Source organism: Pagrus major, chromosome 7 (genome assembly GCF_040436345.1).
Source record: "Pagrus major chromosome 7, Pma_NU_1.0".
Lineage (NCBI taxonomy): Eukaryota > Metazoa > Chordata > Actinopteri > Spariformes > Sparidae > Pagrus > Pagrus major.
Window position 1 is genome coordinate 30,341,666 of NC_133221.1, and position 14,103 is coordinate 30,355,768.

Consider the following 14,103-nt stretch of genomic DNA (forward strand, 5'->3'; position numbering starts at 1 on the left):
GCCACATATAAACAAAGCAGAACAGTATGGAATTGTGTTGTCCTTTAAGGTCAGTTTGTTTATTCAGTTATGAAAACAAAGAGAGTTTGTTTATTAAGTTTATTTAGTCATGAAAACAAAGAGAGTTTGTTTGATTAAAATGTCTTCCCCAAAACTACATAGTGCCCCTTCAGTTAGCAGATTGCATGCTGCAGGAGAGCTCAGATTTGATCAGAAATCAGATTTTAAAAAAATGTAATAAAAAAACCCTCATTCCGATATTCAAAATATAATAATAAAATATAATGCAAAATATTGGATCTGATAACTGGCTGGGGGGTGGGGGGTGGGGCTCTTATAGTGCAGGATATAGCATCTACAGTATATGCAGTACAAACACGTAGGCCCTAAATGTAGCCTATGTATAATTTACTTTTACTCGTACTTTTCATACTTGAGTAAATGTATTATTATTTCATTTATTATTATCATTTTATTATTATTATTTAAAATTGATTTGTAGTACTTGTAAACATTTACTCTAGTAGACTTCTATTTGTATGGGTGACTTTCAATTTGAACCAAGTCATACTTTAACACCACATCTTTGTGACCTGTGACTTTCGGGTACTTCCAACGCTGACGAATTAAAATGTCTGTTTTGTAAACGCGTCCCTGCTGCCATCAGACTATCTGTGCTGCATGTCTTCGTGAATCACCTACCGTTAACTCAGAACATCTGTCCAGGCTCCAGCTCGACGGAACAGAAGTCTGGACACTTTAGATAAGATAAGAGACAAGTGTGTGTGCGACACACGTGTGTTTATGTTGTGGCTCGTCAGACTCCGCCCATGTGTGGTGGTGCCGCTGTCACATGAGAGACATGCTATTTTTAGACAGAAAGCTCTGAAATCACAATATATATAATATGCGCCATAAAGTCGTGTACTTTAACTGCACCGAGACAGACAACAGGTCAAGTCACCGCTGAAGTACTGAATATTATTTTGAAGGTTCAAAGCGGAAGTTGGTGTTGTAGTAGTCCGGCTCCAGACTGAGCGGTGATGAAGTGTGTCGCTCCTTCGAGGTAATTAAAGATGGAATCAGCAGAGAACCTGTCCGAGCAGGTAGTCGGTGCTGAGCAGGATGCTGCACCGGCCCCCGTGGATGTCGACACCGCAGTGTTGCTGCTGGGAGCGGGAGTGACAGCCATCACACATCCGCTGCTATATGTGAAGCTGCTAATACAGGTAGCTGATGTAGCTAGCTAACAGCGACCATAGTGATGTTATCAGAGCGCCGCTGCTGTGTTGTTTTCAGAGTCCTCCTGATGCTCATGTGTCTCATGTACTCATTCAACTAACCGACCCACAGCACACAGCCGGCCTGCTGGTCAGTACTCCCGGGTCCAGACCCAGGCAGAGAGCCGTACTGCAGTGGGTTCTTCCGGTAGCAACAGATGCAGGAGGCTCCGGCAAAGAACCGCTTGTAGTCCAGAGTACTGAAGTTTAAACACACTTTGTTGATGTTTCGTTTCTCAAATAATTTTGATTAGTAGTTTTTTCTTTCTCAAATAAGGACACATAACTGTACATCTGACAATATCTCAAACGTTTCCTAAGGTTTTAAAGGAGCACTGTGTAGTTTTGGAGAAGAAATTTTATTGAGAAGAGACAGATCTTTACTGACTGATTTGTTTTTATGTCTAAACCAACTAAATAAACAAACTCTCTTTTTTCTCATGACTGAATAAACTGATTAAACAAACTGACCTTAAAGGACAACACAGTTTATACTATTTCACTTTGTTTATATGTGGCGGACCCTGCCACCTCTTTAGCTTCAAACAGTGTTCTGGGACCTTATTTTCCTCTGAGAACAGCTTGTTTATGAACATTTCTAAGTTTGTATTATTACCTCATTAAAGTGTCTACGAGGAACAGTTAAGTGTTTATGAATCTTGTGATTCCGCTGATGATTATAAATGACCTGTAACAGCAAATGAGACCATTAGTGAAAAGACTGCTATTTTTATATAGTTATTATTAATGCCTGTGCTCGGGTCCGATCACATATATCACATATAAAATCACATATAAATACATTACCTCGTTGCAATCCATCCTGCGGTCTTTCTGTCACTTGCTTCCAAAACAGCAGCAAAGATCTTTAAAACAGCAGACACTGTGCCTTTGTCAGAATGGACCACTAGAATCAACAAAAACTGAAAGTTCCTCATAGTCACTTTAATATTGTACATATTAAAATTCTGAGTTTGAATTTCTTCTCCAAAACTAAATTCAGTGCCCCTTTAAGTAAACATTTCATCATCACATTGAAAGATGGCAAGCTATGTCTCTCAGCCAAGTCACAGCATGAATATGTGACTCTGTGATCATCTTAATGACAAAGTGATCATTTTAAAAAGACAGAGACAATAGTGTATCTGATACGAGCATAAATCTCTTATTCTTTGGCAACTTTTCAATTGGCAAACTACAACACTGTCAACCTCTGATAAGAGGTCAGCACAGTATAAGCTGGTTAAACCTCTGATTGGTCCCCTCCTGCTCCCTGTGAGTGCTTACACTGTGTTTTAAGACAAGCAAATTTATGATGTAGTTATTCTCATATACATGGAGAAAATACTGATTTGATAGAAACTCCTGAATACTACGTGTTAACCAGCAGGCATTCCCAATCAGCTGTGCTGCCATAGTAAAATCATGTTACACCTATTTTCCAAATAAACAAAAAAATACAACCATACACCATTTGAATTCAAGTTTCTTTACCAAACCAAGATGCCTTTTGCTCCTTGTTGCGTTCCTCAGACCATTCCTGACCGGTCTTTGTGGTGTGTCGGGGTGCATTGTCCTGCTGGGGGGAGACATTGTGGTCTAGGGTGCCGGGGCTGTACTTGGTCTGCAGTGGTGTTCGGATGGTTTGTGTGTGTTGGGTGCTGGGACACGGGGTTGCCCAGCAGAGCCTTGCACTGTGGTGGGGTGGCCAGTGTTGTTCACTCCGCCTGTCGGTGGTTGTGATGCTGTGGCCGATCGTTGTATATATATGTGTATACTATACACATACATGTGTAGTATGTATGTATGCATGTATTTATGTATGTATGTGACTATGTTTTTGTGCTTTCTTTTTTTTGACTTCTTGTTTAACTTCGACTAGATTGGCTTGACTGTTATGCATCCTGTTATATAACCTTCCTGAGTGTCCTGTTTTTGTTCAGTCAAAGCACTTTGTAAACTCTGTTTAAGGTGCTCTTCAATTTTTTTTAATTATCATTATTATCATTATTATTATTATTATTATTATTATTATTATTATTATTGTTGTTGCTGTTATTATTATTAGACAAGCCTAATTGCCTCTCATTCAACTGAGACATGAACAAAATAAAACTCATCAAAACAGTCTTGTCTACAATCACCTCTGGTTTGGTCAAAATAGCAATTGCTGTAAATCGCCTCTGTAGTGTTTCCCCTGTCTTCACACTGACCTCAGAGGCTGTTTTTAGTCCCAGTCTAGTGGCCCGCTGTGCTCACTGGGTGGAGGCTGAGCCTGCTTGAGCTGAGCCCTGTTGCCTGTGGTGACTAACCCTGTAATCCAAGATTGTGGTGCGGGCTGACTCCTGTCCCGTTCAAATTCTGGCCATGTCTTACAAATTACACATTTAAGCATTATCCACTCTGGATACCCTTTTGGAAAAAGACTGTTTTGGGGTCTGAAAAGGATACCTTTGCATGGACTGATGCCATAACACAGAGAAAAAGATTAATTTTTAAATGTAATTCTGTGGAGATCCCAGGTCCATTGTGTTTTTGGTCATTCCAGCAGTTGTCAATGTTATCATCATTCCCATTAGGCAGACAGGCTGTGTTTAATCTCAGTCACTGTTGTTTCCAGGTGGGTCATGAACCTCTTCCCCCAACTGTGGGCACAACTATGTTCGGACGAAGGGTCTTATACCTGCCTGGCTTCTTCTCTTATGGTGAGTGAGGTGTGATTGTTATCATTAGTCTTATTGTTTAACTGCACACATGTAAAGAGCAGTTGACAGGAGATGAATGTGTTTTCAGCACAGTACATTGTGAAAGTGGATGGAAAGAGAGGACTGTTTCGTGGCCTCTCTCCTCGAATCATCTCCAGTGCCATCTCCACTGTTGTCAGGAGCAAAGTTAAACAGGTAAGCAAGGACTTTACAGATATCATGTAAGAGATAATGCCTAACGAGGTGTCCATTGTCAGGAATTAATGCATGATTTCAAGGCCAGTGTTCGCAGAGTCCATTAAATCCTGATTAGGGACACCTTGAAGGACATTATCCCATTGCCAAAAAAAACAACAATTAATCATACATTGATTTATATTTTCATGCATTATGCGATCAAAATCCCAAAATCTGAGGTTTGACCAACAGCTGGAAGAGACGTTATGATCTCATAAAGGTTCTTTTAAAATGATGGTGTTGTTTACTGCTCCAGTAAATAGGACAAACCTTAGAGATGACTTGACAATGGGAGATAAACTAGTCCACTCAGCTCATAGAACCCTTTGGCTCATTAGGCAGAAAGCTAACGTCATGCTAGCCAGATTCAAAGTCAATAACACAATGTACAGTTGACAAACAGTAAATATAATCTGACGGTATGTTTAATAAAAAAGACTAGGTAGCTAGCCATATCACTGTCCTCAGCACTACCAATTTTCACGAACAAATGATAGATGATGGTTGTATAATACAAGCTAACTGCTAATATGAAGACTTGCCAATATATTTATGAAATATTTTGTATTCAGCACTTTTCACTGGAGAAAAAATCAATTATAGTTCAACACATGTACACAATATGTTCTAAGACATTAAATACATAATTAAATGTCCCAAAGTTTAATTATAAAGTGCTTACATGTCTTAATAATGGTGGTTGCTAACAAGTGGCTATAGGAGACAACAGATGTTGTCACAGACATTAAACGTCATCACACCAAGCATGGAGACTCATCTACTCACTAGTCCGTCTTTCCAGGCCGACTTTAGTTGCAAATTGATCAATTAATCAAAAATGTGTATTTTAACTGCGTAGTAAAAAGCTTAGTGGTGGTGAGGTTTTAGTCATTTGACTGTAATGTAATCTGTTAATTGCCTAACATTAGCTTTTTACTTCAAGCATTGTAATTTACAGTACACTTTGAAAATCACATCTTTATTTGTGAAGATTATCTTGCTGAACAAAACATGTAAATAAAACTTGTGTTTGCCTCAGAGCTTATTTTCAGTGATATTCCAAAATCCAATTTTAAAAAATCCCATAGCCTTTTTATTGAGGGTACCGGGGTGATGCTAACTTCCGGGTTAGGCTACAAAAATCTGTCATCCCTACACAACACTGTGCAAGATTGGGTCAAAACCTGTTTTGTCAAAGTAATTTGAGTTCTTGATTCAGCAGGTGGAGCTCCTATCCAAGAGAAATGACATGAAGACTTCACTGAGGAAGGTGGTCCAAGAGGTGAGAATATATGCCACTTAACTTTGGTATTAAAATGTTCCATTATGAAATGAATCTAAGTAGTTCCCAAGCATGTACCAGGTTAAGGTTCAACACCATGGCAGAGAGGACGGATAACTGTCAAGTACTGTCTTGTCAGATTTGTACTCTTCTTTAATCAGTTTTGACCAGGCAGCTTAAAGATACAATATGTAAGATTTCTGCAATAAAATGACTAAAGACGGCTAGACCTTTGATATATATATTTTGGCGAGTTGTGTACTTACATTATCCCGAATATTTCCAACAATGTTCAAACCCAGAGAAAGCTTACTTAAGGTAGGGGTGCGTTTCATTTAGTCACCTGTCGCTAGAACTATAAATATAGAGTCAGAGAGTGAGGAAGGAAGTTAGTGAACGAGATGAAACGTAATGTGAATAAAACTAAAACATTATCAGTTAGTAAACATTTATACATGAGTTGCATCAGATAGATTTTCAATAAACAGGTGGTGGTAGTTTGAGAGAATTTTCCCATTGTGTGACTTGCACGAGTGTTTATTTGCCCCAAACAGCCAGATTAATTTCCTGTATATTAGCTGTAAGACAGGGAGCAAAAGTACACACAAAGGGTGTGTTGAATTCATGTCAACTGCTCACTGAACTCAGCTCTCAAAAAGACTCAAGTTCTCTCTCTTTCGTTTTTCCCCTCTCCTCTATGTAACATTGCGTTTATGAAGTAAAGTAAATTTTCCCTCCAGAACTAGTCAGCAGTCAACACAGTGTAGTTCATCTCTGTAGATCACTGCTGCATTCAGGTTGATAATCAGGAGTGAAGGTAAATCCACTTTTTAATCCCAAAAGTTAAAAAGCAGTGTCTGAGCTCTCCTGTTGGTTAACGGCTCTGGATCAGAGCAGCATCAGATGTGACTCCGGGTGTTTATTCCTCCAGAAAGGTCTGGCTCTGCACCCAACTCTCTCTTCCAGAGATGGACAGCTCTGAGCAGCTGAGCAGCAGCTCTGCTCCCCTGCTCTGCCCGGCCCTCCCCACACAACACTCTGCTTACATATTTTTCTAGTGGTAGAAATTACTTATTCTCTTATTTTGTTGATAATACATTTATTTCAGGCAAATTGTCTGTATAGTAATTTGTGCTTATTTACATATATTAGTTACTTTAGTGTCTTCTGTCAATTTAGAAAAAATATGTTGTTCCTCAAGATAAGGTACCTAAAGAAGTTTTATTTGGGATCAAAATTGAAACACTGGTATTAGTAAGAAGCTTTTTAAAACTATATACCCTGCACTACTAGACACATTAATCCTTTATAATGGACCTGATACTATAAAGATTCCTTTATATCGCTTGGCTTTGGAACAAATCTTTTCAAATTGTTTCCTCTCTCCAGACCTCACATGAGATGATCATCCAGTGTCTTTCAAGAGTAGCCACTCATCCTTTTCATGGTATGTCATCACTGTCCAAGCTGAATTCATCATCAAAAGTGTCTTTGATTACGCAGCTATTTTCTGGAAGCATCTGCTTCATCTAAAAAAGCAATGTCACAACTGAAAGTAGGGCTGTGGCTGCTTATCTTCATTATCACTTGGTTGTTATTTTTTTCAGTTATTCCTGTAGTCTATTAAATGTAGAAATGTGAAAAATGCCCATCACAAATTCTCCATGGTGACGTCTTTAAATGTCTCCTTTTGCCCGACTAGCTAAAACCCAAAGATACTCAGTTCCACAATGACATAAAACAGAAAACGAGAAAATCCTCACATTAGAGAAACTGAAGCCAGTAAATCATTCTTAAATGATTAGACCGTCCGTTTGCACTGCCTACACTACTGTATGAGCCATGTTGTCAATCCCCTTAAAGCTGATATTACAAGTGTCATATACTGGCTGAATTAAATGAAACATCTTAATATCAAAGAGGTAAGTGGGTTGTTTAGCTGTTCATCTGTTTTGTTTCCTTTGGCAGTTATGTCAGTGCGGTGTATGGCCCAGTTTGTTGGCAGAGAGGTCACGTATGGGTAAGACTAATGCTGCAGATATGCTTCAATATTTCCCTTAAATCATTAGTTTCAATTCCCAACTCTACAACATTGAACAGTCATGACTAAATAAGCAACAATACAGGTTAAAGTTACAAAAAAGATTTCAGTGACCTCACAGAGCAATCTCAGTGATAAATACGCTACACGACATGTTCATTTTTACACTGTAGACGTTCTGCACATATTAAAGGAGTTTGTGTTGTATTTGCAGGTCGATGTTCAGTTCGATCGTCAAGATTTTTAAGGAGGAAGGAGTCGCTGGATTCTATGTGTGAGCCATACCTATCATTTTACTTTTCTCTCGATTCACTCACATTTTTACCTTGACCTTTGACCTCCATCAGTCTGAGCAGCGCTTTGTGTGTTTGCAGTGGATTCGTACCCCATGTGGTGGGAGAGGTTCTCTTCCTGTGGTGTTGTAACCTCCTGGCTCACTTTATTAACACCTATGCTGTAGACGATAGTGTAAGTCTCTCACCTTTTTAGACCGTAGAGAAGTAAGTGTAAGAAAAACAACAGTAAGCCTAATTTTGTGTTAACACAATGATTTCTTTATTGATAAAAAATATTGTATAACTAAGCATATACAAATAAACATAAACAAGCGGTCACACTTAGAACAAGATAATGTCCACCTTCTCTGGGTCAGTCAACTTTTACAGTGTTCAGGGACTAAAGCCAAATTTAATTGGGGGATCATTAATTTAGATGCAGTTTTAACCATTATCCCTATTGCATTAATTTCAGTAGTAGTCAGGCTAGCAAACTGTGACAGAGAAAGGTCTGCCTGTTTTCATTTGCTTGTTTTTGTGTTGCAGTTCAGTCAGGCCTCAGCAGTCAGAAGCTACACGAAGTTTGTGATGGGCGTAAGTTCAACATTCAAACTGTGACTCGAAAAGTTTCACATTTGCAGCATTACTACATATTAATGATGTGTGTTTGTCCCTAGATTGCAGTGAGTGTTCTAACATATCCATTCATGCTGGTGGCTGATCTTATGACCGTCAACAACTGTGGGTGAGTTACTCTTTGAAACATTAGTACACCCACTAATTAATTCTGATGGACAATGTACTGTAACAGGTAGTCAGTTCATTCAGTCTGGTAGCTCGTAGAGAAAAGGGAGGAGGGAGTTAGCAACCTCAAGGAAATGTTCTGTAGTTACAGATGGTGGATATATTCAAGTATATTTGGAATGAATCTGTGTAGATTTGACGACTTTAAGCATGTGATTCTGTTAGTGCTGGGTAATATGTTGTGAAAGCACCAATGCTTTAAACCAGCATTTAGACTTTCATATTGGGGAATAAAAATTTACAGAAAATATTAACACGATTGAATGAAGACAAATCCTAATGACTGAACAAGTTCCTTTTGGTTCTATCACTCTTTGTATTACTGAAATCCAGGCTACACTACTGACGCTGATTGGTTCTGGTTTGTGTTCTCAGCCTTGCTGCAGGCCTTCCTCCTCACTCTCCCATCTTTAAGTCCTGGCTGCACTGCTGGAAACACCTGAGCCACAAGGTAGAGTAACACTCATTCTGTTAATCCTGTGGAAACTCACAACACCTCAGTCTGAGTTGTGTTCAGGCATACACCGGTTGCATTACTTGTCCTCATTTTGCTTTTTTCCTGACGATGGACACTCACAACACAAACTGAAAGTGTCTGCACCGTACAGCAGCAGCAGAGCCACAGCACAGAGGACCAAGAGTTACATTTAATTTATCACATCAGGAGATTAAAGAGAGTTAAACAACACCAGTGGAGGAGTTGTTACCAAAGCGCAAAAAGCATCCACAGTATTTGGTATTATTTCAGTTTTAATCCCAAAGTTGACAGAGAACCTGATAACATTAATGAGGTAAAAGGAGTTGGTTACCTCACAGAGAAGTTGGAGGTGTGCAGCCTGTCGCCTGCAGCTCTTAATCTAACAGCTACCTGAGGCTGCTCCTCTTCCGTTACTCTCACAGACTGTATAAACTACTCCCTTAAATTTTAAACCGACCCACTGTCAATAAATGCCTAGAAATGTTTTGTCCTTTAGATGCATTTTTGATGAACAATAGCAGTGAACATGTTGTATTTCCTGTGACTATTTCATAATAAGTCAACTCCTGTTTCTCCAGTTACAGTGCCCCTACATTGTATTTTAATATTTGTATGATATTCAATATTTTTTGTCCTATCCTGGCAGTGTTGATGAACCATACTGTTTGCCAAATATTTTCTTCACAATTAACTTTGTGCTCAAAGTCACAGAATTTGAGCTGTTGCTAATATGGAATAATGATGTATGACTATGGTAGAATCTGTGAGTCAAACATCGTCCTCCAATAGGGTTATAAAAGCAGCGCAGTGGTCAAGCAAGAGAAGGAGAGATAGTTAAGGTGGTTGCTTTCAGATCAGACCAGAGTTAGTGAGAGAGCAGAGGGGAAGTTGATCAGAGAAGTTGTCTCGTGGCAGTAAATGTACAGTACAGGTTACAGTTTGATCATGAATAAACTCTGCAGCTCCTCAATACACAACAAGAACGTCTGTTTGAGTGACAGCTATCACTATCCCCGCTAATATTCATGCTGCTTGTCCATGCTAATATCGATGCTAATGCTAATCCATGCTATTGATGTTTATCCTACTAGAAGGGCAGTCTGGTTGCGATGGTAATAGCTACATATGACTATAAACCACGCCCCCATTCTCTGAAAAAACATTGACCGTTAGACAGGAAGAAAAAGTGACTGGAGGTGGGCTTCAAATGCTTTTAATGTGAAGCTGCAGCAGTAGGAAATGAACACAGTGCTCTACAGAGGTAGTGAGCATCTTTTCTTTTATAAAGTCAGTGTAGTCTGTAACACCAGGTTGGAACATTTCATCAACGTGGCAAGCCTACACCGCATGACACAGAAGAAAGCCACCTTATTTTCCTACCTTGATCTTAATCTCATAATTGTTTCCATTCTGATCACTCACCAAACCAGCCTAGTTTGTTTACTTGTGTGGGTCGCTGTCTAGAGACAGCTAGAGTTGCCGCAGCTAACAACAGAAGGTGGGTTTTTCCTGAAATGTTCCAAATTGGTTTTATCCTTGAAAGATAAAATAAAAAAAAATAAAAAATTGATCATTTTGATTCTGGTCATTCTTTGTGATGTCAGTTAAAAACTTGGTAAGTTGACCTAACTGTCATGTAACTGTTGGGGTACAAATGGGGATACATCTTAAAATCCTAATGCTTTGTCTTCTAGTCAGCGACAGTAATTAATAGCAATCCATTATATTATTGTGAGTATTTTAGAGAAAGTGTTTTTTCTATGTCGAGGGGAGGGTCCAAAGAACATTATCCAAAAAAAGCCCTGCTTCTTCAGAACCAGCCTCACCCAGATCATTTCTAAGACAGTCCCTGAGTTTGACCAGTTTTTTGAAGACTCTTATTTTGGATTGAAGTTGTCAGTATTCAGTATTCCAAAGCATTCAAAGTCCGTATGTGTCCCCTCCTGTCAGGGTCACCTCTTCAGAGGATCCAGCTTCTTTTTCCGCCGGGTGCCTGCAATCTCCCTGCCTCCCATCGAGGACTGACATCATCAGCAGCAGCAGCACCGGCTGGGATGTTCTTCCTCCTCCTGCTCACAAACATTTCCCAAAGACATGGCCTCCACCACCCTGCCGATCAGCCTTTGCTGCTGTCATCCACATGTAGCAGGAGCAGCAGAGACACAGTTCATGGAGTGCCAACAAACTTTTCTTTATAGGAGCTTCGGTTCAGTTCAGCGCAGTGAGAACAGAAGTGGTTCTCTTCAGAACTATGGGGCAATGTTTTGTTCTTGACTGCAGTGACCAAACATTGTGAATCTTCTCCAACTCTAGCAACAGCTACTGAGGGTTATGGGTAATGAAGTCATAAATGCTGTCACACAAACCAACAGATAGAAATATCATTCTCTCTGAGTGGAAACATTTCCAACAAATGGTCATAACACACGTTCCTATAGTGTTGAGTTTAACCCTTAAAGAACCATATCAACTAATTACACCACTACAAAGCACTTATACTTAATGACAACTAACCATTTTGCAAAAGGCGGAGGGTTTTTTGTTCAGCAAGCCTGGCAGCTGTAGATTTTCATTCATTTCTTTACATCTTAAAAGTCTATTAATGGAGTCTTTAAACTTAGTTGGCATGTATAATCCATCACAGTAAACATCAAATCTACACAGACCACAGTAAATTCCTCGTATGTGAAAACTTACTTGGTAATAAAAAATATGATTCTGATTCTTGTCAAAGTTACATTTTCACTGGGTAACACAGTGCAGTTTTTTAAATTGATTTGCTTCTTAATTGCATTATCATGCAAAAATATTGTCCCATCGACAAAAGTTAATGCAGGCTTGATGTTTGCTGGGTTGGATAACACATGGGCAGCAAGTCTTGTTACAGACATGAATGGCCACCCGAAAAAACACATAAAAAAAATCATACATGAAATGTACAGGATTTGTAGTTAAAGAGCTACAATTTGCATTTAACAATACACTTTTTAATCTGTTTGCGCCATGTTGATGTTGTTTCCGAACATCATAATTAATGTTGCTTCAGGACCAGACAAAAAACTAACACAAAAAAAAGTCCATGTCTGGAGCAAGCAGCTGTGGCTAAATAGGTGAAGTACAGCACTGTCCCCCAGGAGACCAGTGTTAATATCCTGTTGGAACATACAGTATTGTTACACTGTTTTTTTTTTTGTTTTTTTTGTTACACCAACTTCACTTAGCAATTTGTTTGTTTGTTTTCTGTTACTGTTTAATTTGGTTTAGGCAACAGAAATACTTGGTTAGTTTAAGTAAAATATGCTTTGGGTTTAAATAGACCCTTTCACAATATTAAACACGTGTTTGAAAGGATAATTTCTTCAATGTGCCTATTTTTCTCATCTTTCTCCCTGAGCCACAAAGCTATAACATTACAAAAACGTCAGTTGCAATGATTGTCCTGGAGCAACATTAACTATGATGTTCCAGGAACAGCACCAACACAGTGATATCAGATCGTGTTGACAAGAACCTGGTTTTGTTGTTTAAAAGCCTGACTATGCAACTTTTACTGAATAGAAGTAACTATTGCCACAAATAGTAATTACGGGTAAAAAAAAAAAATCTAAATTTTTTAAGGTCATGCTGATTCAGTTGCTGTAAAGATCTAGGTGACCTGACTGAGAACAACATCATGTTAATAATACTTAAAACCCTGAATAGAAAAACTGTGTCAACATTTTAAAAAGTTCTCAGGAAAAGAAAAAGAGGTTGCTAACAGAAATGATGCACCTCACTTCTGCTCTAGCCTGGGGTCTGTACTCCAACTTTTATTGGCTCAAAGACTTGAGGTCTTCAGTTGGACCCTCCTAAGACTGAGAACACAAAGCAGAAGTAGTTTGTGTTCCTCTCATTCCACCACAGAGAAATGAGACTTGTAGAAATCATTGGAACTGAAGACTGCCATGATATACATGTTCTTTACAAGTGGATGTAAACTTGACCGCGACTGTAGCAGTCCGGACTGGGAGTTTGGAGAACCGGGGGTAACATCAGAACTGTTCATTTTAGTTCATTTTTGAATGTTTTTGGCTAAAATTATTTCATATTGCACCTTTAATATGTCTGTCTCTGACATGCTAAAATATAGTGTAACAGTAGCACAGTTAAAGAAGAGTAATAAAATCACTACACTGACTGTCATAAGTTAGATAACATTAGCTACGATAAACTACTGGTCATAGTCTGTAAAGTCTGCAGCAGCAAAACTGAGCATGGGTGTGTTTTATTGCTGATAAATTTAGCTGAACATTTTGAAGTGGACAGTGTGTTATATCTTCCTACAAAAGTCAAATAGTCTGGCTTCATACTATTCTTTGCACAGGTAAAAAGACTCCCCCAACCAGCAGTGTCACCCACTGCTCTACAAATAATAAAGTCGGTATTAAAATTTGTCCCCTTTTCATGTATTCTTGATAACTGATTCTCCTCTCAGAACTATCTCCACGTTTTACTCTCAGCCTCTTATTACGAGTTATTACCCTGTCATCCATTCCAGTGACTATCCTCCATTTACCATAAGTGTCATTCATATGAAGCCATTTTGGAAGCTGTACACCTCGCATCTGAAGGCTTTGCTGTTTCTTTGCTATTTAAAATAGTTTCTGTTTATGGTTTTGCTGAGACTAAAAGAAGTATGTTTTTAAATAGCCCATATCAAGTTTGCTTGTGGCTGCTGTGTGTATGTGTGTGTGTGTGTGTGTGTGTGTGTGTGTGTGTGTTTGTGTGTGTGTTTGTGTTTATTTATATTTAGTATAATGAAAAGTTTAGTGGCACCAATGTAAAATCTTACATATTGGGACAACTCAGATGAAGGAAAAAGGTATGTACTGCCGATGCATAGATATACTATATGTATAAACAGTATAGTATAAACCTTTTCATTCCATCATACACAGTCTGTGTAAAATCTCTCTCCACAGGACTGTTTAAAAGCCATACATACATGTGTCCTTGTTGGAT

At 38.8% G+C, this 14,103-nt stretch overlaps 1 protein-coding gene across 1 annotated transcript; it reads left to right on the top strand.

Annotated features, from left to right (window-relative positions):
* Window positions 1-812: 812 nt before the first annotated feature.
* Window positions 813-13,534, top strand: LOC141000382 (mitochondrial carrier homolog 1-like). Its single transcript, XM_073471103.1, has 12 exons — window positions 813-1,229; window positions 3,901-3,985; window positions 4,074-4,180; window positions 5,442-5,504; window positions 6,894-6,951; window positions 7,473-7,524; window positions 7,760-7,819; window positions 7,920-8,013; window positions 8,367-8,414; window positions 8,498-8,565; window positions 9,000-9,075; window positions 11,053-13,534. The coding sequence occupies exons 1-12, from the start codon at window positions 1,077-1,079 to the stop codon at window positions 11,125-11,127; spliced, it is 939 nt and encodes a 312-aa protein (XP_073327204.1). The 5' UTR covers window positions 813-1,076; the 3' UTR covers window positions 11,128-13,534.
* The last annotated feature ends 569 nt before the right edge of the window (window positions 13,535-14,103 follow it).

Bases quoted from the DNA above. Each gene is read 5' to 3' on its own strand.
- LOC141000382 (XM_073471103.1), top strand. From the start codon at position 1,077: ATGGAATCAGCAGAGAACCTGTCCGAGCAGGTAGTCGGTGCTGAGCAG. The intron at 7,525-7,759 runs GTAAGACTAATG...TTGTATTTGCAG, and splicing joins GGCAGAGAGGTCACGTATGG to GTCGATGTTCAGTTCGATCG. The intron at 7,820-7,919 runs GTGAGCCATACC...GTGTGTTTGCAG, and splicing joins GGAGTCGCTGGATTCTATGT to TGGATTCGTACCCCATGTGG.